Here is a 27,817-nt window from a genome sequence, read left to right on the forward strand (position 1 = left end):
GTAAGTTAACATTCAAGTAGCTATATGTAACCACTACATTATTTCAATTGATGTTGACTTTTAATCTAGGTGACAGAAGGACACAAAGTTAGTTTTCCATATTTCATGGCATTCACATCGCTTCTCAACAACATGGAATTGATCAAACGAATCTACCTGTATGCAACCCAAGGCAGTCGCGTCGAACCCGTCACAAAGGATGAACTCCTATTGGCAGCACAAACAATGAGCCACATCACACCACTAGAAATCGATATCCTTTTCCAGCTAACCGGTGCACTTCATCAAACGGGGTAGGCTTCACAATAACAATGTTTAAGATTTGAAGAATAATTTTTTGTTTGTGTTTCAAATTCAACTCAAGAATAATTGTTTTATGTTAGATTCATCTTCTATGTTCACACAACAAATGCGCTGAGTGGGCTGGCTACCCGCTCTGCACACAATCAATCATAAATCAATCTCAATTTAATAATTATGTACAAAAAAAAACAAAACAAATCGCGATATGTCTTAAGAAGTAAATAACCGGTCTTTTATTGTCCCGTTTTTCTGTATATTTTTCCACGCGTTCTCACATCCATTAAAGGTGGTGGAGGCGTAAAAAGATTGACATCAATAGGCAAGTTAATTAATTTGTCCTCTGTCCAGTTTAACCTTTAATCCAGGACATTTTTGTATTGAGTTTTTCTTTAAAAAATTAAAATTATTTTTTTCCGTTTCAATTGGTTGGCCATATTGTAACCTTTGACCTATATATACGTTTGATAAAGGTCAATTTCACCAGAATGAAAACCAATTTACTTGTGGTCGTGTGGTGAAATTTTCCTCCTCTCACTTATCTTGCTAGAAACAAAAACTTAAGGATTTTAATTGTTTTGGAATGTATGTTAGCTAATTTCTGATTGATAATCCTAATCTAGGCGCATTGTCTACGGTGATCTTAGCAATATTGCTCCAGAACACTATACAAAACATATCACAACGCGTCTGGCTGATATCAAGGCTGTTGATAGTCCGGCAGACCGATCGGCGTTCATTCAGATTCTTGAGAGTTCATACAGGTTCACCCTTGGTTCAGTTGCTGGAGGTGAGTTATATTTATATTCCAAATGTTACAAAATTCTCCTAACAATATTTTTGTTTTTGTTTTTTAAAGCCGTTGGTGCAACCGTGGTTTATCCGATTGATTTGGTTAAGACGAGAATGCAGAATCAACGAACTGGTTCGTTTATTGGTGAAATTGCTTATAGAAATTCATGGGATTGCTTTAAAAAGGTTTGCTAGGTTTTTGTAAAAAAAATAGGAAAAATATTTATAAATGTAAAAATCTTGTAGGTCATTCGACACGAAGGTGTGCTTGGTTTGTATCGTGGTCTGTTGCCTCAATTGATGGGTGTAGCACCTGAGAAGGCTATTAAGCTGACTGTTAACGATTTTGTTCGAGACAAGTTTACCGACAAACAAGGTGTAATTCCAAGATATGCCGAAGTCTTAGCTGGAGCATGTGTTAGTAGTTTATTTTATTTTTCATTCGCAACTTTTACATGAATTCTTTTTTTGATTTTTAATTAATTGTTGATATTTTACAATTTTCTAGGCTGGCGCATCTCAAGTTGTATTCACCAATCCACTCGAAATTGTTAAAATTCGACTTCAAGTAGCTGGAGAAATCGCGGGTAAGTTATGATATCTTCATAATATTTGGTATCTGGAAGCGAATGCAAGTTATAAAATTTTACGAGTATATAGGCATTTCCACAGAATCTTTCATTTTCAACAATTGATTTTTTTTTTATTTTGAGGCACATCTATAAACAAACATTTTCTTGATTGTTTATCATCTAAATAACAAGAAAATACTTGCGTGATTCATTTTGAAACATCGTTAATAATTATCTTCCATTCTGTGCAGTGCAGTGGAGATGTGTGCATTCAATGAAAAACCCTCATTTCATAAACAAATTTGAATTTGTACTGTCGTACAAACTTTGAAATTAAAAAATTTCGACCAACGGCTTTTTTTTACTATTGATTATTCGTAAAATTATCATTCACAATTATTTATTTTTCTGTAACATCTTATCGATAGGTGTGCCGCTAAAAAAATCACATATTCTATACCAATCACGTTTTCAATTTTAAACTTTAAAATGCCATTATTTATTTTTAAATAGAGGCACATGATCCAATTAAATTTTAATTAATTTATTGATTGATAGAGAATATTTTAAGCCTATAAAATACTTCCACAATTGATCGTTGAGAAAGTTTTATAGAGAAAAAGATCAGATTTTAATATTTGTAAAAACGGAGGTACTCTAATTTAATTGCTTTGTACTATTTTTTAAATGGTAGCACACGTTTCTTTCGAGGTTTTTCTATAAGTGTATATTATAAATAATTATAAATTAATGATGTTAAGATGTTTCAAAGGTCGTTGAAATGTTTTTTGTTTATAAAACTTAATAAATTTGCATCTGGTACGCTTGAAATTTGCAATATTTAAGCCTATTTTTTTTATTAATTTTAATGAAAAATTTTAATCCAATCAAGTCAAAGGCAAGTTATATAATTGAAATAAGTCATGATACGAAAATCTATCCACTTAGAAAGTGCCAATTTCATTTCTAAGGCTTAATATACTGTGGTAACATGAAAGCTAAAAATACTGTCGAAATGCCCATATATGCAAAAAAAATGTGGTTATGATAATAAAAAAGCAACTGAACTATAAATCCAAAGGACTTCTGAAAAATTGCGAAAGAAATAAACGGAACCTACTACAAAATAGGTGCGGGTATTTCTACCGAAACCCTTGCCACTCACTTTACGATTCTTTTCGCCAATGATTTAATCACTGACCAAATATTAGATGCAGACATTGAAAAGATATTGAAGCTGTGTTAGGTTATGTTAGGTTGGAGTGGCTGTCCAGTTGTCCTTGACGCACGTAGACCTGAAGGGTCCATTGTGACACCACTAATGAGGTTACTCATGGGAGAGAAATGAACTTAAACAAACCATTTCGTACTTTTAATAAAGTTAGAGAGACGTTTTGTGTCAATCGTTGCCAGTTCACTGGTATTTTCGAAAAAGGGATTATACCGAGAAAGTTATTCCTTCTAATGGAAAGTGCTGGACATGTACATAGAAGGTGTTGGACTGTTTCCTTTTCCTTCTCGTCCATGCAGCTTCTACAGAAGTCATTTGTGTAGACCCCTAGCCTCAGAGCATGTCTTCCTATAAGGCAGTGTCCTGTTATGACTCTAATTGTAGAGCTTATACTTTGTCTGCTCAGTGATATCAAGCCTTTTGACCGTTTTTATACTATACTTGGCCATATTTGCTTGGTTGCTAGGCAGGTGGTACTCTGTGACCATCTAGCATTTGTTGATTCTAGAGCATATTGCTTGAGAAGATATTTGCATGTAGCAAGTGGTGTTCCTATGTTATGTTTTTGTCTAACATTAGGCAGAAGTGTTCCGTTTTTGGCAAGCTCATCGGGTTACAATTTCCCGGAATGTCTGTGGGCCGGCACCAAAATGAGGTGAATGTTAAACTGTTTCGTCATCTCATTCAGACATGATCGACAATCGTGGACTGTTTGAGAGTTTGTGGAGACAGACGCGAGAGATTTAAGAGCGGCTTGGCTGTCTGAGAAGATTCGTATATCCTTACAAGATATAATGTTTTCTTTGAGCCAGGATAGTGTTTCTTTAATCGCCATTACTTCTGCCTGGAATACACTTCATTGATTGGAAAGTCTATAAGATAGACTGAGATTCAGTTGTTCCGAAAAGATACCACTTCCAACTCCGTGATCGGTCTTTGAACCATCTGTATCGAAGTGTACCGCTGTGTTAAACAAAGCAAAAAAAACTACAAGGCAACTGGTGAAGAAGGAATTCCTTACGAATTCTTCAAAAATGCAACACATATGCATCTCAACGATTTAAAAATTATTTTCAATAAAAGTTTTATGTGAATGCCGGCATACCCTCATCTTTAAAAAAATCCGTCATTTTCCCTATACATAAAAAAGACTCACTTGACTTGAATGTAATTGCAAAAATATTTTGCAGTATACTAGTTGTAAGGCTCGAAAAATGGATCGAACAGAACAATATTTTATCTGGTCTACGGGCTGGTTTCAGAAAAAACTTTTCAACAATTGATAACATTTTTACATTTTTACTATAGTCATAGCGTTTCAATGACGTAACAAAAAGGTCTTTGCATTTATCTTTGATTTTAAAGCTGCTTTTTACCTAATCAATAGGAATGCTCTTATTTATAAGTTGACACAAATTGGTATTTCTACAAAGCTCTTGAAAGCAATTAGAGAGATGTACACGGATACGAAGGCTGATGTTTGGGAAGAAGTAAGCTTTTCAGAATGGTTTAGCTACAGCACACGAGTCAAACAAGGATGCCCACTTAGCGCTCTTTTGTTCTCGTTATTTATAAATGATTTTGCAGAGGAAATTCCTGGAGGATTAAGAATATCCAGCTGCACCTTGAATGTGTTACTATACGCCGGTTTGTACTCAGAAAAGCTTAATCTAAGCATCTCATTCCGCCTCCCTAATCATTGTAGCGTCTTCCAAGCGGAAATTCTAGCGTTCAAAGAGGTTTTCTCCTAGCTAAGAGAAAACGTGATATCAACTTTTTTTATCCGCAATTTCTCTGATAGTCAGGCTGCTATTAAATCTCTAGACGGTGTCTCAACCAAATCTCAAACGGCCTTGATTGTCGATCGTTTCTTATGGAGATGGCGCTGTAATTTAACATTCACCTATGTTGGGTGCCGGGCCACAGAGACATCATGGGAAATTATAGAGCCGATATACCTATCACCTCCCGAAAGGGAGGTGATAGGTATACCGATAGCTACATGTAAACTTCTGCTAAAAGAAACAGCTTTTGCGATAGCAAACGCTAGGTGGCACAATTTACCAACATGCACAGTCACAAAACTCATATGGCCTTCACTGGACCTCAAAGCAGACTTCATATTAGCTCCCTAATGGGTGTCCTTACGGGACACTGTCTTATAGCCAGACACGCAATACGACTTGGTTTAGCCTCAAATGACTTCTTCAGGAGCTGTATGGACGAGGAAGAAGAGGAAACAATCTCTCACCTCCTTTGCACTTGCCCTGCTCTTTCACTAAGACGCAAACTTCATCTGGGAGAATACTCTTTTGAAAATCCCAGTGAACTAGCTAAAAAGGATATCAAATATCTTCATCGCTTTATAAAAAGCTCAAAATGGTTCGACTAGTAGGAAGTAATTCTCTAGATTAATTTTGTATCACAATGGTCCTTTTCTTTTGGCCTAAGTGTGTGGATTCTGAATCCGCAACCACTTTAACACCTAACCTAATCTATATGGTACTGCATCCATAGCCGTTTTTCATTTTTAATGGCATAGCATCGTTTTAATAATTAACTAAATATCCTTTTATTTATATTAAAAAAGTGCCTTAATATCAAAATGAAACCTCTTATCGCCCTTACTGCATTTATTGGAATGACAAATCTTAAAAAAAGGAACTATTCTTTTTCACATACAAATGGCACTGCCTCTTAGAAGTTAAGGCCAAAGTATCTAGACTTAGAAATGCATAATTCTTCTTTCACTAGCCTTATCGTAGTGTTCTTCTTTTTTTTTATTGCTAACAAATATTTTTGTCTTATTATTTCATTATTTAGGTGGCGCAAAAGTTCGTGCCTTATCAGTCGTTCGTGATTTAGGACTTTTTGGCTTATACAAAGGAGCTCGTGCCTGCCTTCTACGTGATGTACCCTTTTCTGCCATTTATTTCCCTACTTATGCTCACACAAAAGCTCTTTTTGCCGATGAAGACGGGTAAAATAAAATTTGTATTTATATACATATTCATTTAATTGTTTAATCTGATTTTATAGATATAATCACCCACTTACTTTGCTTGCTGCTGGTGCCATTGCTGGTGTTCCAGCTGCTTCTCTGGTCACACCTGCCGATGTCATCAAAACTCGTCTGCAAGTCGTTGCTCGAACAGGACAAACTACGTACAAAGGAGTTTGGGATGCCACAAAGAAAATAATGGCCGAAGAGGGACCTCGTGCTTTTTGGAAAGGAACTGCTGGTTAGATTTATCTAATTAAAGTCTATTTTTCTACTTTAACTTATTTTGATTTCGACAGCTCGTGTTCTGCGATCATCTCCTCAGTTTGGTGTAACTCTGGTCACTTACGAGTTACTCCAGCGTATGTTCTATGTTGATTTCGGTGGCAGCCAGCCGACAGGTTCGGAGGTTAAGAAATCCAAAGCAATTGACGATGGCGTTCAGAGAATAAATCCGGATCACATTGGCGGTTATCATGCGGCTGTGCCTTTGTTGAATGGCATTGAATCGAAATTCGGTCTTTGTTTGCCACGTTTCGGTAGACCAACACCGTCCACGGGGTCGTGATTCCCCAAATATAACAAAAAACCTATAGAAACGCCAGTTAAGGTTTTTTAAACTTTTTTTTTGTTCAGAATAACGTCTCTTTCCTTATTTTGTTAGGAAAACTATGAATTAATTAAGTAAACTAAATTATAGATCTAAACAAATTTACAAAAGCAAAAACAAAGTAAAAATTTAAATATTTCAATTTATTGTAAACTCAAACAAATTATTAGTTGAACCAAACTTCAACAGAGATCTTTGTAGGTAATTTATTTTTTTAAAAGTTTATTCTTGTTTTTTTTTTCTAATAACGAAATAATTTTTTAAAATAAACAAAACAAAAAGTGGATAATGAATAACTAGATAATATTTTTATTTCATTTATTTTTAACTGAAGAGTGTTCAATATAATTTAAAACAAACAACAACACATGAATAAAAACAAAAAAGAGAAATAAATAATCTGAGATTGTGTACTTTCAGTATATTTAGATATCTACTCGTAATATTATTAAGTTTCAGACTTTGTGAAGTTTTGTTAACTGATTTTCTTTTTTCTTTTTGTAATTGTTGATTGTGCTTAGCATTTATTTCATTATATAAGTTTTAAAGAATAATTATTAAAAGAATGTTAACAAACGTGTAAATATCTAGCTGAAACAAAAAAATACATTACGTTGTTCTTGTTCGTTGGATTTTTATTTCAGTTTTCTTAGATATGTAAACAGTACTTTCATATTATGAGGCCTTCAGATAAATTACTAATCACTTTTTTCAACCGAGCTTAAAGACATGTCTAATTTAATAAAATACATTGAATTGGTATCTTGAATTGTTATCTGGAATGCCTCATTATTGCATAATATTTTATCCGTAGCTTGAAACGACTTGAGAACGGGATTTTTATAATAAATTGGACCTTATTGGACCCAAGAATTTTGTTGGTGTAGTTCAAAATTATTATTATTGCCTTCATCAGTAGGTCATTGAACTTAGTAAAACAAAATCTTTTAAGTTTGTACATACTCGTAATTTGCATGAAAGTATTCAAACTTGATATAAGTCGTTGTTTTAAAGTTTAATAATATTTTTAAGTATTAATACCAACGAATTGTTTGTAGTTAATTGATTTGTTGTACCTAAAATTTAATTCTACTGATTTAACGTACAATATCCATTCATATCTCCAAACGGAAGGTACGTTACAATAATGACGAACAATTCCAAAAAGTGGTTGATCTGGTTTAGACGACATACTGGACTTGAAGGTAAGGTATCTGATTGTCCAGAAGCTAAATAATTCACAATTAGGGTAACTTTATTAAAAAAATGACTGGAAAGTTAGTCAAGAAAAATCTCTCTTACCATCAAGTCAAGTCTACTAATGTCAAAATGAAAGTTGATCACGTGTTTTCATTCAACTGAAAACAATGATTTTTTTATTTTTTGAACAATTACATCTAATTTTTTAGCGTAATAGGGTTCCTTGTCAAATTAAAAATGAAATAAGTAATATTCCTTTACATTACGAAATACTAATGGTGATGGGCTTGTAACTTGCCTGAGAAGTGTTTTGTAGACATTAATGTTTTTAGTAGTTTTTGTACGATGAACTGAAGGAGAAATAAATGAAGTAAAGTTCAAGTTTGAAATTTATGATACTTGAAAACTAACTAGTTGCATTGGTTTAAACTTACATTCAAATAATGCAGGGGCCTGATTATAAGGTTCGCGGCAGATCGTTTTCAATTTGACCTTTCAAATTCGACTCGCGTCGCATTTCCTTTTTAACGAATTCGCGGCGAAGTTATAAAATAGTTCTTCCTATATTCCAGTGATTTGCAATTTTGGTATGAATTTTCTTCCAATATTTCAGTATTTGGACAGTTTTGGTCTGACAGCTTTCCGCAAATATTGTTTTGTTTTGATAGAATTATTTGCGGTGATTTAGGGCAGGTTCAGACAACATAAGCGACTACAATTGCAGTCAACTGCATCCTTTGAACGTAAATTTTGACCAAGACAGCTATTTAGTTTTTCAAGTATCATGATTTTCAAATACAGAACATTACTTCACAAACCTCTACTTTTAGATTATGGTACAAAAATTATTATTAATTATAGACAAGCTACAAGTCCATCACGGTTTGTATTATCTATTGTTAAGAAATATAACTTATTTCTTTTCCAAATTGACAAGGTTCTCTTTTACAGAAAGCATCAAACAAAGTTGTGCAGAAAATAAATAAATGACAGAGTAATAAGGTTCAGCTTTCAGTTGAATGAAAAATCATGGTCAACTGTCATTTTAATAGAAGTAGACTTGACTTATTAGTAAGGGAAATTTGTATTGATTAACTTTCCAGGAACCTTATTATAAAATACGAAACGAACGGCAGAAAAAAACGAAACCCAGAAAAACGAAACTCATGGCGTAGAGCGATTATGAGAAATGAAAATGCCAGCCAAAAATGAGAAATGGAATTTTTTTTAGCAACATTAGGATTACTACCATCATGTCTATTTGTTTAGAATTAGTTGTAGGCCTAAATATTAGAAATATCATATTTTTTTTTTCACCATTATATTTATTATTTAACTTACATTTTGTCTTCCTCATCAAAATGAAAACCAAACAAAAAAAAAACAAACCAAAACACTTGACAGGAACCCGCCAAAACAAAAGCTGAGGGAGTGCTTAACCCCCCAGCCCACTTTCCATTAAATTTGCCTTAACTGGAAGGTAATTTTTTGTCAGCTGGCCAATCATACGCCAGAAACTTGCCTTACTTTCAAGTCCCTTATGTCATCTGAACCTGCCCATATTCAATAAACAATATTCAATATTAATTAAAATTGTTTTACCCTGATATTCAGGATTGCTCCCCTTATTTTTCTTCATAAACTCGACGAGAGCCAAAACCGAACAGTGAATAATAATAAACACTCTTTCGCCTGTGAACCCGCCTTAAGCTGTCGGATTTCAACTCGCCAACAAACATTATGACATTTCAAATTCGCCTTCGAATTCGTTAATTGGTCGAATTTAAAACGAAGAAGGCGAAACCGAAAGCAATTTTTGAAAAATAGCATACTCGCTAGCAAAACGATTCGCCGTGAATCCCATAATCAGGCCCCAGCTCACTGCAAGTGAAGTCTCTTATGTTGTCTGAACCTGACCAATTATGTTACCAACATTGAGACAGTTGGCAACAAATAAAACAACTTTTAGCCGCTCACAAAAAGCAGAAGAACATTTAGATTTGGAGATCCGAAATTATTGTGAAATATAATTTTCAACGGAAAATTTTAATAATTAGCTTAATTTTTATTAAAAAACGAAAACATTTGAAATCAATTTTTAGGCCCCATCAAATTGAACCATATGCACTTCTACTTTTGGAGCTTTGGTTTTGGTATATTTTTGTGCAATATCGGGTTCCTCATTCAGGAATTGATTAAGCATTTTAGGTATATTGTTCCTTATTTGTTGTTTTTGCTCTTTTGAAGCAATAAATTACTTTTAAAAGTAAAACGGATCCATAAACACAGCCGTGGTTCGTCGATCCTAACAAATATAACTTATCGTAGGGAACATTTCCATTTATTTCGAAATTCGTAACAGACGATAAAATTATAATGAACTTGTCTTTCACAATTGGGATATTATCTTTATGTAAAGTTTATTACATGCATGTATAAAAGTAAAGTAAAAAAAAATACAAATGAATTGAAACAATTTATGAACCTGCATCTAATGATTAGAGAAAATTCAAAAATAAATTAGTTTCTTTTTTGTTAAATTTAAATTTGAACAAGTTTTTAATTGTAATTCGTTGATCACTGTGAATAGGAAGCTATCGAATTGGAGCTTTCAATTTAATTATAAAATTTTGTCAGTCCCAAATCTTCATTACCAAGACAACCGAAAAGAGAACATATATAAACATATATATATAATATATGTAGGTATGGCGTTTTGAAGTTATCTATGTAAATTCATTGTCATTTAGTCCAAATTGTATTTTTTAAAAACACCATAAGCGTTGTTTTTATAATTTCTCAACACTTCATATGTATGGTTCAAAGTTGTATGAAGTTCTTAAGCCTTTTGATCTAACAAATTCATTAGCTATTTTTTTAAACTTACGATGCTTACCAAAATTGCCGTTTTATTATTTTACTCTTATGTCATGGTTTAGAAATATTGCAGAATTAAGGTGGAATATCGGTATTTTGTTTTTTAATTATAGTGACCATTAATATATAAAAACCATCATTCTCGACAATGACACGAGAAATATTATAGATTTGAAAACGTATTTTTGTCGACCGTTTTCATAAGACTTTGGAACTCAAAATTTAAATCATTACGATTTTTTGTAATTTTAATTTATTACTTTAAAATGAATTATGACTTATGATTGATATGATCCTTAAAATCATAAGTGTTTCCATTGGTAAAATTAGGTTATTAATAAAACAATTTGCCATTTGCTTATGTTTTGGTTGGTAATATTATTTGACGAGAAAACTTGTGATGTCGTTATTCAACTTTCAATCTGTTTAAGCTTGGTGCTTCTTAGGAGGAGAATAAGAAGATTTTGATGTTTTAATGAATTAAATTTTAAGATGGTTCTATATTTATTTATTTATCAAAAAATAAGTTACAAAATAAATGTATATATTATTTAAATATAAGGCATCAGGGTGACAAGGCCATTAGATGCCGTTTAGAGGTAAAATATATACGTTTAAATGTTTGTATATAATAAAAATGGGAATAATTTATTTTCTAGTATTAAAACAATATTTTAATCAATTTTCAAATTTCTTTATTTGTTGTGGTTCGTTGTGGCTTCTTTGAATAGCTTCAATAATGTTGTGCTTAAAGGATCAAGAATTTGGGCAATATGTAGATGTTTGTCTTCTGAGAAAACTGTGTTTTGGATGTAGCGTATAATTGGGCAATCCGTTAGAATATGCCAGACAGACAGAACTTCCTTAAAGTTTTCGGAATCTTCGGGAGGTTCATGATTGTAGTAGTGGCGACTTGAAAATAAAGTTTTTCGTACTCTAATTGGGAAAAGTGTTATGCACTCGGCTCTAGAAAAATCCTTGTTGAAGGGAACTCTGAGCTGGGTAGGGCAATACTTCTGAAGGAAATTATTTTGACTTAGCCATGAAGCAGTAATAAAATTCATCCGTTCCAATATTGTTGGAGATTTTTCGCATTAGAAGGGGAATGTCAGACAAATCTTTGACGAGTGGAAAGCGATCGCTTCCTTAACTCCTACATCTGCTGCAAAATATTTTCGCTAACAATAAGTTAATTTTTTTTTTGAAATAATTCGATTTTATTTACAAAACACGTAAACCTACAAAAACAACAAAAAACTGATATAAAATGGTTTTCGACTTAAGAATTATCAGAAAAAAAGAAAGATATTGACTTAAATTTTTATCAATATCACACAAAATGTTGTTATTACCTAATACTTTGTTGAGCTTTTAGGAAAATCAAGATACAGGAACGGATGAGAAGTGTGGATAGCATATCAATCGCTTTTTTATATTTAAACAAATCTTCACCTGCCATACAAAAACCATTAAAGAACATTTGAAATAAATTGTTTTTTTACCAGAAAATCACAAAAAAGTTTAAAAATATTTTTTGTTCATATTACGTAGGTTTGAGGTCATAACAACAAGTTTTTGGAATTTATTGACAAAAACAAATCAATTGGAAAAAGTTATTTCTGAGTCTGAGCACATATAGTTAAGATCAACGTTCGGATTGGGAATCAGCACTCTTATTAACTCAAAAACAAATATTATTAAAATCCAATAGCCCTTTTTTTCATAACAAAATAAAACCAACAAAAAATAGTTCGCAAATTTGGTATAAAATGATGTTCGGTTCTCGATATCTCGTGAACAATAGAAGATATTGACTTAAAATTAATTTCATTTATCTAATTTATTTGTTTATATACAAAATACAAATTATTTAGAAATGCTAAACAAAAATAGATTTCGAAATTAAACTATTTCCTTATATGCGAAATATTGTTGGTAATTTTAAAATTTTTTAAGAATAATTCAACCGACAACTTCTTAACAAAACAAGAAATCCTACAAACTTTTAAGCAAAACAAATCGACAGACGGGATGGGAAGTTATCAGTGTGAGTCGCATCCCAGTCTCTTTTTGTGTTTTGATTTAGCCTTAAAAACATCGTTTTGGTTGTAGGAATTTTATAGGATCCTGATGTTATAGAAAAATTTAGAGGTGAGTTTTGAATTCAGGACATCTTAATCCTTTATGGAAGTATTGTTCTGTTTTTGCAACAGAATATTACGAAATTTTTGCAAACGTTTTTATAAGATCTTGGAGCTCAAATTCTATGCAATTTCTTAAGGAACTGAAAGCAAATAATAATTTATAAACCTTAGGTTTAGAAATAAAATTTTTGTAAAGAACTTTTGTCCCTGGATGAGAGTAGTACTATTTTTTTTAAATTTACTTTGCGATTTTTTTCTTTGATTTGAATACTCTGCAATTTTATTTTTTGTGTTTTTGTTATTTTTTGATTAGTACTAGTGATGTTGTACATATGTCATTCGAACTGGATTATGTTTTATCTTGAAGCACCTTAGAAGAAAAATAAAAAATTAATTGATTTTAAAGGTTGTCCCATGTTTCAATCCGAATTTAAATTAGTTTAAAATTATTTAGAAGCCAATTTTTACAGTCAAAATAATTTTGATTTAAAAAATAAAAAGCGGCATTAATGAAACGGATAAATACAATTTTCTTAAAAAAATAATTTTTGCTAATGAAAAACTACATTAAATGATGGCACTGGTCAATGGTCATCAAGGTTATGTAGCTGGCAATCATATCATACTTTTTCTAAGGTGATGGCATTAGTTGAAAACCAATCTATCAAGTCATATTTTATAGATTTTATAATTCGAAAAAAAACCTTATCAAGGTTCCAAAAATCTAGAGAAATGAAATCTCGATCTAAATTAAAAATCGAATGACATTGTTTTCATGGTTTAATCTTTCGGTCGATGTCACAAGTGAGTGATGTGAAACAGCTGCATAATATGTCAACAATATTGTTGAATGTTGATTATTGTTTATTTCAAATGTTTTTATCCGTGTTTTTTTTTTTAATTTGCATTGCTTTGATGCACATGCCCGTTAGCTGCCGATATGCGGTTCTTAGCGATTAGCAATTCCTAAATATCAATTGGGAGTGTCTGGTGTCGTAGCACATTTTTAAATCTGTCTTGAAAGTTTTTCTCTAATTAATTTTTGTTTCCAAATCTATCCTTACTTTAATATTCCGTGTTAAAATGTTCTGTATCTGAAATATATTTCAAATAACCCTAATTAGTTGTAAGTCTTCGACTGTAAATAAGTAAACCTTAAAAAGCATTTGTGCTAAAACGCAATTTGTGTTCTTATTAGGCTTTAGGTTATATCACTAAGTATTTGAAATTTACTGAAAAAAATTTCAAAATAATGGATATTTCTCAGTTTAAACACGTATAGTTAAAACTGGAGTTCAAATTGGGATTCAGCTCTTAAAATTAACTCCAAAACAAATTGTTCAAAAACGAAAAGGAAAGGGTTTTCAAAACTTCAAATAGAATCAAATGAAGACCTACGTATTACATACATATATCACCTCATAACTAATGAGAAATTACGAAAAATATTTGAGATACGAAAATAATTAAGTTGTATCTAGAAGACAAAGACTCGTACTTTGTAAAAACATCTTATAATATTTTCTAAAAGCTATGTTGCGTTTTATCCTAGCCTTAAAAACAGCGTATGATATCTTGTTGCGTATTATATAGGTTTGCATTTTCAAGGAGGTATATTTTAAAAAACGTCAACTTATAGAAACATTCTAATTCAGAAAAAAAAATTCCTTTAAAAAGTTTTGTTGAAATCACAGTATAGAAAAAAATTAACATTCTTGATAGTGTTATATCTCCGAAAGTAAAATGTGTCTTCTCGTTCTTCTAGAAGATACAAATTAACACAGAGTTTTATAGTTTAAATTGTTTTAATTGTTATACGAAGCAAATATATTACTTTTTTCTCCAATTCTTAGCCCTTTAGTTGTGTATACACTGAAAAAGCATTTAAAAAACGTTTCATAAATGTTTCTCTGTTTCTAAAATGTTTTGTACAGATGTTTTTTGGAAATCTTTCTGAAATGTTTCAAAAATATTTCTGAAATGAGTCTTTGGTCTGGACAAACCTTTATAGTTCAAAACAATTGCCTTTCTTTTGTAGAAATTGTAAACTTAGTTAAAAGAGTTTTTGTTCCGTAGAAATCATTCTCAAATATGTATCAGAAAAGAAATAGTATAACATCGGTTCCAGTTATTGACTCTTTTTTGTTTAAATAAATATAGTATATATACCTATATACTTACCAATTATATGAATAGAAAATCTTTCTTCGAAGTAATCTAATTTAAAAATCATGAAAACCAATAACACATTTATACGCACTGATACCACCTCTAGACTCTTTAATTCCATCCGAATCATTTTCATTTCAAATTCAAATTAGATTGCCTTTTATTTTTCATTGGAGCGTAAAATCCTCTTTACATTTTGAAGCCGATACTAACTACACAAAAACCATCTTCAAGAAAGATATATGTAATATTGTTGGTTTCACTTATGTACCTATGTTCTATAACATCAAACTGTTGGTATTAAAGCCTAAGGTTCTTTTCCAAATAAAAATAAAAGAAACAAACAAGAAGGTTTTGCTAACTTTATCGGTCAGCAGGTTGCAGAGGTTTGTTTATGGCAGAATCAAAGGCATCTATAATTACACCCGCAAAGGAAACTAACGAGAAGATAACCATAGATATGAGTTGCATAGATCCACTCATGCCGTACATGCTCGTTACAGTGGTCATTGGCCATGGCCATGACCATGCCTCAACATACGGAGACCCAGCTATAGGTCATGGTGACTGGTGAATGGTGATGCATCAGTTAGGTAAGTACTTAAAGCTACACGAGCGTGGATGTTCTTCCAGTTCAATGGTCGACCGCGTTGTCAACACCACATATTGGCTTCATATGCTATAGCGTAGCAATCAAGCTCACAGAGCATCAGATACGTCAAAGTTTCAAAGTGAAATGCATTCAATTTAAATCAAGGATACGAGATCCTTAAATCGTGTTTGTTTCATAAAAAAATACAACCTAAGAGGTTTTGTGTTGAACGTCGTCGTCGTCATTGCCGCCGCGGTCGTGCGTCGTAGTATCTACGTTGTGATGTTTCTGTTTTTGAAGGGGATTATCCTCTTGGTTCTTTTGAATAATTTATGTGCGTGTAAAAGTGTGAACGACATCAACAAGACCAAGACCAAGAACGAGAACGAACCCGATAACGATTCTATCAACAAGGACTCAGATTCCTGGCTAACGAGGATGAGAGCAATACGAAGTGATGTTAGGGATTGTGTGAAGGTATACCTACCTATTCCAGTTTTCAGATGAATAGAATTAAAAATTAATAATGTGCTGTGTAACATATTCATTTTGAACTTTTTGTGAATCTTAGGGATTCATATGCTTTTACATATGTTTCATATAAGTTTTTGGATGATTTAACTTGTGTAAGGTGAATATAAGATGATTGCATTAAGACACAATCTGCTCTTTCATGTTGGAATGATAAAGACACTTGATACTGGAATTATTATTGTTATTCGAATTTTCTTTATGCAAATGTACATAAATATCCAATAAGTGAAAAAGGCAAGCAACTAATTGACTTCCGGAAATGACGTCAATATTGTAATATTATTTGTCTAGAAATAGTACCCACATGTATATCAATGTGGGGAATGGATATAATATATATCATTGTAAACACCATTAGAGCCATTTAAATCAAATGTAAATGCAAATGCATTATGAGAGATTTATGACACTAATTTATAGAAATGCAAATTCCCGCAAACATAATTAATATTTTATTTGTTTTGGGTGTTTCAGGATAACTATAATAGGAGAGAATAAAAGCAACTAGATTTTTACTTTTGTTTGCATATAGTTAGTTATTATTTTTAATTAATCACATCTTTTTATCAATTTTAGGCATAAAACTGAAAACAAATCATTTAAATTGTTAGGTAGGTTAGGTACATGAACTGAAAACTAAAAAGTGGCGTTTAGAAATTGAGATTATTAAGATTAAATACAAAAAAAAAAAAACAATAAAAAAGGTATGTATCTTATAATTGAATATAATAATTTGAACGTTTAATATTTTTAAACATTTAAAAAAACTATTTGAATGTTGAGCGTGGCTCACCTTCCCAAGAAATAATCTCTCATGCTTAATTGCACCGTGACATGAATAACCAATCTTGAAAATGAAATAAATTCCCAAGAAGGCTTGAAATACTTACTTTACTTTAGTTGATGCTACAGCGCATTGTGCCCCTGAGCCTCAAGTAATAGCTTTCGGCAGCTTACTCGATCTCTAGCTTCCTGCCTCTAAATTCCCAGTTGACGTGCTACGGCCTCAATTTGATCACTCCACTGGAGATGATGCCTGCCTCTGCTTCTTGTCCTCTCAGGTTTGGCGTTGAATACCTTACGGGCTGGAGCTTCGATGGTCATTAGCTCGACATGCCCTAGCCATCTTAAGCGTTAACCACGAAGTTTTTTGATCAGTGGAAAGTCGCTGTACAGATGCCATATGTTACTTTACCTGTTGACACAAATCGGACCAAAAATCGTACGCAGAACCTTCCTCTGAAAGAAGGACGTTTGATCAGGGCGCTAAAGTCACTTTAAACCACTTTAAAGTTATGCATGTCAATTGTCACGTTTTGAAAAAGTCTGCGATTTGAATCGACTCTATTTGACTACAGTAAATACTTCGTTTTGTCCTCGTTAATTTCAAGGCCCATTTTCTTCGCCTTAGACTCGATATAAGAAAAGGCACCCGTCATTGTTTTGTTCTTGCCATAAATGTCGATGTCCAAGATATTGTGTGGATTTGTAAAAGATGGTGCCACTTGTATTGGAGTTGGGTTTGCACACCACTCTTTCAAGAACAATATTGAAGCAGCTGCTACATGAAATCGCATCGCCTTGTGAAAGTACTTTGGTGGTTTTTAAGGTTTGTATTGAGTCTTTTCCAATTTTGACGTAGCAACGAGCATTTTTCAATGTCATCCTGATAAGTCATATCAATTTATTAGGGATACCAAAACTCAACTTGGCATGTTCGTTAACGATTTGACGTGGCTGCTCGCTTCCGGAATCGTTGACTTCATCACCATTGGGCAGCTGGTTGAAATGATCTGTCCAGATTCTTAGCATTGACTGCGTCTCGTTTACGCTATTCCCCTCCTTATCTTTGAAGGTTCCATGGCGGCTAATGAATCCCGTTGTTTTCTTTTTGACTTTAAAAGCTCCGCACCTGTTTCCTGTTAAAACATCACTGGTCAACTTGAACTTGAACAAATATTGAAAGGAGTCTCTTACTTTAGGAAGTGGCTTATCATTTTAATTCTTATGCAATCAAGAAATTCTTTAAAAAGGAAAAATAAGATTTTAGTATAAATTTAAGTGTACTTCCGTTTACTTATGGTTATGACCTTATTTTAAAAAGTTATTTATTAAATTAGTACCCATGGCGCGATGGTTAGTGCGTAGGATTGTCTTGCTAGAGGTTCTGGGTTCAATCCCTGCCTGTGTCAGCTAAAGTATTTACACGCGTACTGCCTCATGCCAGGAATTGATAAATTCTCCAAAAGAAATTCTTGATATGAAAAGTTTTTTTCTGAAATAAGCCTTTTGGATTGAGCATAAAAACTGTAGGCTCCCTCCGTCCCTTAAATTACTCGTACACAGGAATGGTTGAGAGTTTTAAGTCACTAGGCTGTTGTGACAGCCGATAATTTATTTATTTTTATTTGATAAAAGCCTTATAAACATACATAAATGGTGTCATTAACGTTGGTTCTAAAATAGGGACATTTAGTAAATTGAAAACCTTGAGTACATAAATGACTGGGCTTGCATTTTGAAATTGCATTCTAAATATACTTTTTGATGTCTTCAAAGATTTCTTGGCTGCGAATCTTGCCAGACAATTTAGTGTATAAATTGATAATGTTCTTCAATTTCAATTTCTTTAAAAAATTTGTCTTTAGACTTGGCTTGGAAACTTTATCCTATTTAAAAAATGTTGTACTTATGTTGTCTTTTTTCCTCTGAAATTTTTATTTTTTTCCCTCCTTTTTTCTACTACCAGCGTGTATTGAAAACTGCCCTCTTTTAGAGAAACGCCAAAGTCCCGACGCAAAATTCGCCAAGTTGAAGTCTGCGAAACGCCGAGAAAGACCAATGAATAGACTGCATTGGGATCTGCCGTACAATTTCACGGACCGCGGGTATGTTCTCGGCTGATCTTGCTGAACATACCAAACGTTGAAAAGTCGAATGTGTGGGCCAGCACATCTAGCGTAAAACGGGAGCAATGCGCGCAACGCATTCATTTGAACATGCTGTTCAATTGTGTTACTTGCCATGATGATTTGGCATAAACAACTGAATAATAAACAAAAGATTTGACAGATGTCACGAAACAAAATTTCCGCCACATGGCGCCAAAAAACCTACCCGCGCCAATTGAAAAAAACTTTATATTAAAGAAAAACTTCTAATTCCTTTTCCAATATTACAATATGGAACTCTTTTACAAAAAAAACTTTAAATAAAATTGTGCGCTAAATAAATAAAGTGATGAAGTTCAGCCTTCTGTTTAATAAAAAAACATGATCAGCTTACATTTTGACGTTAGTAGACTTGACTTGATAATAAGGGAGATTTCCGTTGACTAATTTCCCATTCAACTTTCCATTAAAGTTGCCTTGATCATAAAGAAATTTTGTGGTACCTTGCCAATCAGGTACTAGAAACTTACCTTACATTCGAGTCCCGTATGTCCATCGTTATTGGTGCGACATGTCATATTCATATATTTTTGAAATTTCTTCTAAGATCATTAGAATCCAAATTTATTGTTTTTTACGGATATAGACTTACAATATTTTCAGATTTTTTATAGTTCAAAATAAAAATTAATACAATTCTAAAATTCAATTTCAATTTGAAACAAAAAGTAAATTAGGCTGCAAAAATAAAAATGATTGACAGATGATAGATCAACACAAATTAACGAATTTTAATGTCTACGATAACACATCAAAATCTGCCAATGAAAAACATGGTTATAGTGTCATACAATCATGCTGTGCTACAAAATTGAAGAAAAATTATCTAAAAAATTGTTGTAATACAGTATAAATTCAAGTAATATGTTTAAAAATAGTGTAAACACGCAATGATCAAGTGATCTATAGTTGGTATGCTATATCCCAATGGCTAATTTGAGAAAGCACTTTTCATAGCAAGAATTACTCTTGAAAGATTTTTCAATTCTTCGCAAGAGACCGTGTAAACACTAAGGTGGGCACAGGCCACGGGAACTAAATTTTTCAGGAAATTATTGAGCTGATAAATCAGTTTTTTTCTGTCACGTTTGGTATTGAAAATCTACCATTCACTGACACATTATTTATATGTATCCATCCAGCTATTTGACAACAAATTGTCAGTCAACTTAATGACGATAAATTGCCTTTATTCTAGATATTTTAAACAATCAAATAGTGTCAGTTCTGACACTCCTGAAAGTTCTAAAAGTAAAATCTTAGGACCTACATAGGTCTTTAAGAATGTGTCAGAAAGTATTAAAATAAAAACAAATGGAATTTTCTTATAACAATACAAATTTAATGGATTTTATTGTCTTTCCCTACTAAGATCATTTTAATGGGAGTGTTGTATTTTCCTTTTTTTACTTTCTGGATCCAATTTTTAACTTCCCACAGGAAGTTATTGTAATGGGTCCGATTTCGCAAATTGAACATTTTGACATTTCAAGGTCCCTATAGTGGAAATAAAAGATTTTTAGAAAAATGTCTGTGCGTGCTTGTGTACGTACGTTCGTACGTCCGTACGTTCGCGACGTTTTTTTCGTCCTCCATATTTTTTTATACAGATAATAAGGCAGAAAGATGCGGAGAGGGCTCTCAAGAAAATTGCGTGGGTGGTTTTTTTACCATAGCAATTTGAAAAAAAGGTGAAAACTTTGGTTAACCCTAAATATCTTACGAACCAAAAACGCTAGAGACTTGAATAAAATTTTATATAATATATTGAAACGTGATATTAAAGAAATATATTTTTTGAAAAAAATCAATGTAACGTTCTTTTTTATAAATCAAAAAATCTGAAAAAACAAATTTGTCACCTCCAAAATTTTACGACTAAAATATGATTTCATCTCCAGAACAATTTTGTGCAACGAAGAATAATGCTTTTGACATCTGATACAATTTTGAGAAAAATCGAATTGACGGTTTTTTTTACAAAAACTAAAAATCTAAAAAAACATTACTCAAAGTTGGTAAAAATTGAATATCGATTCAAATATCTTTTCAAAAACTTGAAATTTAGGCTTCAAACTTATTTTATCTTAAAAAAAATATTGTTTGCAACATTCTGAAAAATGTTGAGAAAAATCGAATTAACAGTTTTTTTAACAAAAAATAAAAAGCTAAAAAAAAAATTAACAAAAGTTGGTAAAAATTGAATTTCGACTCAAATACCTTTTCAAAACTTTAAGATATTGGCTTTAATTTACTTCTATCTTTCAAAAAATCTTGTTGTGAACATTCATTAAAATTTTGAAAAAAATCGAAGTGACAGTTTTTTTACAAAAAATTAAAAACCGAAAATAAATTAACAAAAGTTGGTAAAAAATGATTTTCGACTCAAATATCTTTTCAAAAATTTGAACTTTATCTTCAAACTAATTTTATCTTATAAGAAATTATTGAATTGATAGTTTTTTTACCAAAAAAAAAAACAATACTAAAACTTCTTAAAAATTTACTTTCGACTCAAATAGCTTTTCAAAAATTACAAATAATGGATTCAAACTTATTTTATTTCACAGACAAATCGACAGACGGGATGGGAAGTTATCAGTGTGGGTCGCATCACAGCCTCTTTTTTTTTAAAGAATATTGCAGCACTGTAAAAGGTGTACTTTTATTTACATGTGCAAATGTTTTCACGTCTTAGTATTTGTCGGTCAATTACTTTTGAAACGCTTATATTAAAATCAAAAATCAGTCGAATACTTTCATTTCTTCTTTATTTTTCACATTCACGAAAAATAAAATTTGAGTGTATGATTACTAACAAGTAAGTCCAAAAGATGGACACAGTTACATCTGGCTTGAAATCTCCGCGTTATTGAATTTAAAATTTTATTTGCAATTGCTCATATCATTAAATAAGACATTTCAACGCGACGAAAGCGACAAATCAATCACTCTAAAGTTATTTGACAAAAAAATTATATCTACGTTCAAGGTTGACAGGGTCTAAAGTGGTTTTAAAAACTGTGCGTTCTACAAAAGTAAATTGTGCTTGATTTTTGATTACATAGGAAGATGTCTCTTCTTTGGAATTAAATCTCTTGAACTAGAACGACATATTCATGGCGGGATATATTATGTTATCATATTACTTACTTACTTACTGACCTCAAACAACATGCGTCTCCAGCCAGCTCGATCCTTAGCTAGCTGTCTTCTCCCACCTGCGTGCGCGAACTGAGTCGCGGTCTTCCTCTACTGCACCGTCCCTCAGGATTGTATTTGATTGATAACCATCTAAGTCGTTGATCGTTTGTTTATTGACCAGATCAGTGTCGCTGTACAGTTCGTCGTTTATTTTCTCCTCCAAACTTCGTGAATGCAAATGGGACCAAAAATCACTCAAAGAATTTTTTCTCTCGAAGCATCCTAAGATGCTCTCATCTTTATTTGACAGAGTCCAGGGCCCTGCGCTTTAAATGAGAATTGAGATAACAAGTGTCTTATACGAGTAGATGGTGATTTTAGATGCGTGAGAGACGTCTTTACTACTCAATTGCCTTTTTAGTCCAAAGTCCTTAACTACCTCAAAGTTATAGCTGTCTAAGGTGATATTTTGCTTAAGACGTCGTCATTCAAAGTCTTTTTTTTTTAAGACAGCATGCATTTGGCTTTGCCCTCATCTACCACTAAACCCATTTTGATTGGATGGACTTTTGAAAGATTGTGCCTCTAGCGATGACGGTTAGGTTAAGTTTTGTTATTCTTGTCATGGATAGTAATTTGAGAAATTAGCAGTTTGGAGTTGGCAAACAAATTGTAGGTCCACTTTGGTCGAAACATTACTAGCACACAGGAATGGTTGACAGTTGGAAGTTGCTATGGCTTGCTTCTCTATGAGCTTATGCGCTACCTATTTTTTTTATAAATACTTAAGTTATTTTGGTAATAATCTGTTGACTGAAAAAGCGTGTTAGTGTACAAAAAAAATTGTATGATATTCATGGTTACCCTCAATATAGTTTTTATTTTAAAAAAAGTAACATATACGTATGTACTCTGAAATTCAAGTTTTATAATAAAAGTGAAGAACACATTTTTCATTACATTTGTTCTTCTTATTTACTTAAAATAGAAAGTTATTGTAGAGGGTCCGATTTGTCAAATTGAAAATGTTTAGATTTCTCGACGTTTCATGGTCATTAGAGTGTTAAATAAAAGATTTTAGAAAGATGTCTGCGCGTGCGTGTGTACGTACGTTCCCGACTTTTTTTTTGTCGTCCAAAGCTTAAGAATCAGAAGAGATATTGACTTCAAATAAATGTTGTTATACAGATAATAAAGATGCAGACAGCAGTTTAAAAAAAGGTGAACATTTTAGTTAACCCTATATATCTCACGAGCCAATAACGCTTGAGACTTGAATTTATTTGTGTATTATATATTGTTACGTGATACCAAACCAGTATATTTTTGGAAAAAAAGTCCAATTAACGGATTTTTATACATTGAAAAAACTGAACAAAATTTGTTACCTCGAAAATTTTACGAGTTAAAAATGATTTCATCTCCAAAACAATTTTGTGCAACGAAAAATAACATTTTTAATATCTGGTAAAACTTTGACAAAAATCCAATTGACAGTTTCTTTTATAAGAAATAAAAACAAACCTAAAAAAAAACATTACTCAAAGTTGGTAAAAATTAAATTTCGACTCAAATATCTTTTCAAAACCTTGAGATTATGACTTCAAACTAATTAAAACTTATAAGAAATATTGTTTCCAACATTCTGAAAAATTTTGAGAAAAATCCAATTGGCAGTTTTTTTTACAAAAAATAAAAACCTAAACGAAAAAATTAATAAAAGCAGGTAAAAAATGATTTTCTACTCAATTATCTTTTCAAAACTTTAAGATATTGGCTTTAAACTACTTTTATCTTTTAAGAAATATTATAGTCAGCATTTAGTAAAATTTTAAGAAAAATCAAATCGACAGTTTTTTTACAAAAAATAAAAACCTAATACTAAAACTTGGTAAGAATTTACTTTCAACTCAAATAGCTCAAATAACTCAAATATTAAAAATATTGTTTTCAAACTGTTTTTTTTTTTATTTCACCTAAAATATTGTTTCGATATTCAGTAGTTTTTTTTTTTTTAAATTCAACAGTCCGTTTTTTCATAAAAAAAATAAAATCTACAATCTTTGATATCTCTCGAATTAATTGCATTTATACAATTTATAAAAAATTAACAAATGCTACTAAAATTGGTAAAAATATGTTTTCGACTAAAAATCTATTTAACAAAACTAGATTTTCAAACGAAACTATTTCTTGATATGAAAAATATTTTTGGTAATTTTAAATTTTTTAAGAATAATTCAACTGACAACTAAACCCAATACGAAAACCTCTTTTTTACTTGCGACATATAGGAACTATATGGCAAGTTTTGCATTCGTGCAAAATTTCGAACTCGAGATTTTAATCAAACATGATATTACGTTGGTAGAGAAGTCGAAAAAAGTGGGTCCCGCGATTCCGTCCGGTCGGTTTTGTCTGTCTGTCCACGCTCCCACAGCCTAAACCATTGGGTCAATTGAGTTCAAACTTGGAAGTTAAGGTTTTAAGCAGATTCGCGTTAGGCATTTTTTTCATTTTATTTTTAAGATCAAAACTAACAGTGGCCCCCATACAATTTTTTTGGTCAAAAACCGAAAATTCGAATTTTCTCAAAAACAAACCGATAGATTTTTTAAAAATTTTCTTTAATATTTTATTTTTTAACTTGGCTTCTTTTTATATGAAAACCATATTTTTGTATTGCTTAGGAAAGGTACCGCTCATAGAACCGTTATTTTGTTTTTTAATTTTCTCAGCAACTTATGAACTGATTTTAATAATTTTTTTTCTGAGTAAGCTTCTATATAGCCTTAACAATATTTGATTAACAAAAATGCAATTTTTAATTGTTTGGGTTTTTTAAAAAATATTGAATTTTTATTTTTAAAAACTTTATATCTCAAAAACGGGTCAACAATTTTTTACGAAATTTAAACTTAAGACGTATATTTACAATCACTTAACAACTGCGTTCCAAAAATATTTTTAGAACAAAATTGGAAAATTTTATATATAAAAAATTAATTTAAAAAAAAACCGCTCTAACGATTTTCAAAATAAAAATTTGAAAAATCAACGGTTTTTTGATTTATAAAATGCCATTCAAATTTTTGAAGACAAACCTCTTTTTCAGGTAAAATTTTGAATCTTAAAATATTATTTTTTAAATTATTTTAACTGTGCATGAGCCCGAAAGAGCGCAATATTTTGACAAAATTGTAATTACATTCCTATCTTTCATCCAAATTAATGCATTTGGTACACATTTATATGATATATTTAATCAACAATCTATTTTAAAGAGTCTATCAAGAAGTATTATCTTGGTAACTTTGTTTATGTGATTTTAAAATATTATTCTTTACGAAAAAGGTTCTTTCACACATGATTTACTTGCCTTCGCCTATATAAAAGAATAAATACTTAGTAAAAGTTAAAGAAACGGGCCAGAAAGAGTATATGTATTTTCTATTAGAATCACTTTTTCAACGCATACACATTGTACCTCTTTATAAAGGTATTACGTACAACTTCTACAACTACTGCTTAAGTGTCACTTCTTAACTAAAATCCAAAACGCACAAGAGCCTGACTGTAAACAACACATGAACAGCAATTTCTTGTACTTGTTCGTATGCTTGTTTTTTAAAACTTTAGTGAAAAAAATAGACTGAACGTAATAACTCCATGTTTGCGCTGAAAACTTAAGAAGGAATGTAGTATGTTCCTTCTAGCCACCAATAACATTCCTTCATTATCATCATAAACATGTCCTTATCTATCTATCTGCATAAAGCTAAGCACGCCAAGTGAACTATTCTATGGTAGTTTTAGACATCTACCTGCTACCTAACTACACAACCAATAGGCGATCGCCTTACAATTTAAACATTCATGGTCTGCCTCTTTCTTATCTTCTTTATTTTCCGTCCTGGTTCTTCTAATATGAAATTACAATAAAGCTATCTAAAGGTAAAAAGCTTTGAAGGAACAAGTTCAATCTATATGAATTGGATCGTAGCTTTATACATAATAGAAACCATTGTTCATGTACAAAGATCGTACCCAAGTAAATGCAGACTTACGAATGTAAATAAAAACAAATATCCGTAAAAGATCCTAAACAGCTGACGTTAGCATGCAAAAGTTTGTTTCATCCCCTTATTAGATACAATATTAAGCCATTTTGTTTTTTATATAAAGTGCATTGATATAAATAAAACAAAAACAAATTCTTCAACCTTCATATGGAAGCTCTTTATGTGAAAACATATACGAGCATAGACTCAAATAAAATGAAGGAAATTGTGTTGACTTTTTGCGTCGAAAATTAATTATCTCCCTTATTCTGCTGGCTGCTTATGGGAATGGGAATAATATTTTTCTCTCGCTCCCGCTGAATTTCTCCACTTTCGATACTAACGCCACGCCGCCGATGACTCGGCATCTGGCCGCCCTAAAAGTTTATGCTCATGAGAGTACTATGGTTTTCATATATACAAAGATCGTGCGGTTTTTTTGACAATTCAAATGGCATTTATATCTTTGAAGCCAAACTTATTTTACAGGTACATATATTTTTAAATCTCATATAAGTACTTTTTTAAACAGACTCTTTGCATACAGGAGCAAGTTCGTGCGACCCAGTCGTGCATTTTATTTTTAATTTAGATTATGAAGCCTCTGCAATGAAAAAATACCTGGCCTACTATTAATTAAAAATGCATTCAAAACAGTACTTTTCGAGTCCAAAACACAAACTGCATTGAAGCTTGATATTTGTATCACCTTTTACATAAAATATGTGAAATGTCTTTCCTTGAAACGGTGAACGTTTTATGTAATCCTGACCAAACTCAAAATAAACGTTTATTTGTAGCCCATGTTTTCTTATACTCAAGAATGAAAGAAAAATCTGTTTTGAATAAAAGGCTTACAACATTTATGACTTAAATTAAACCTTATACGTACATTACCTTTTCCTTTTAAGTTGCTTCATAATTTCATTCCTGTACACCGTCAAACGTTATGCCCATACGAAATTGTTGCATACATTTAAACCTTTCAATTTTGTATTTATAAAGCCATTAAAGTAAAACATCGATCTAAGACAATTGCACCCATTATTCTTACAAATTGAATTAAATACCAAAAAATACGTATACGCCACAGTGTCCCCAAAAAATCGTAATATTTTTAAATAAAACGAAACTCACGCCTTGTACTTGTGTTGATTTGATTATGCATTAAACATAGCCAGGTATCATTTGCACCCAAATATGTAATGGTTTAAGTCGGATTTTTCTCAACTTCTCGAGTACTCAAATTTTGTGTCGATTAAAGCGATTGTTAGAAAATTGCATTGAAATTTAAAATACTTGCTTTTTTAAAGTGCCAAATTGAGCCATGCTTCTGTTTTAAATTCAAAGGTAACAAATATTTAATATATATAACCATATAGTCCACTTTTATTGGGAACGTGACCATATTGAAGGACTTATTTAACTGGGGACACCAATCAAATTTTTTGTTTACTCGAAATCTAATTACAGAGGTTAAAATCCTTTAGTTGACATCCGTTCAAAGTCTTCTTGGAACTGTATAGATTTCCATAACATTTTTTTATATTTCCCATTACATCCGGAAATAGTAATAATCCCATCAGTTCCATGTAAAATGTCGAACAGTTTTTTCTGTCGTTCGTTTTTAATCTTTTGA

At 31.7% G+C, this 27,817-nt stretch overlaps 1 protein-coding gene across 3 annotated transcripts in view; it reads left to right on the top strand.

Annotated features, from left to right (window-relative positions):
* LOC129953753 (calcium-binding mitochondrial carrier protein Aralar1) overlaps positions 1-7,131 on the top strand; it is a 78,354-nt gene extending 71,223 nt beyond the window's left edge. For 2 of the 3 annotated variants that reach the window (XM_056067187.1, XM_056067189.1), the window contains 9 exons: positions 70-293; positions 590-622; positions 924-1,090; positions 1,160-1,278; positions 1,339-1,509; positions 1,601-1,679; positions 5,719-5,875; positions 5,935-6,137; positions 6,196-7,131. In XM_056067187.1, coding sequence (XP_055923162.1) covers positions 70-293; positions 590-622; positions 924-1,090; positions 1,160-1,278; positions 1,339-1,509; positions 1,601-1,679; positions 5,719-5,875; positions 5,935-6,137; positions 6,196-6,464 — 1,422 coding nt within the window. In that variant the 3' untranslated portion in view covers positions 6,465-7,131. The remainder of the gene's footprint in view (positions 1-69; positions 294-589; positions 623-923; positions 1,091-1,159; positions 1,279-1,338; positions 1,510-1,600; positions 1,680-5,718; positions 5,876-5,934; positions 6,138-6,195) is intronic. The other variant, XM_056067188.1, reaches the window with a different exon arrangement.
* Positions 7,132-27,817: the final 20,686 nt, after the last annotated feature.

This window comes from Eupeodes corollae, chromosome 1 (genome assembly GCF_945859685.1).
Source record: "Eupeodes corollae chromosome 1, idEupCoro1.1, whole genome shotgun sequence".
Classification (NCBI taxonomy): Eukaryota; Metazoa; Arthropoda; class Insecta; order Diptera; family Syrphidae; genus Eupeodes; species Eupeodes corollae.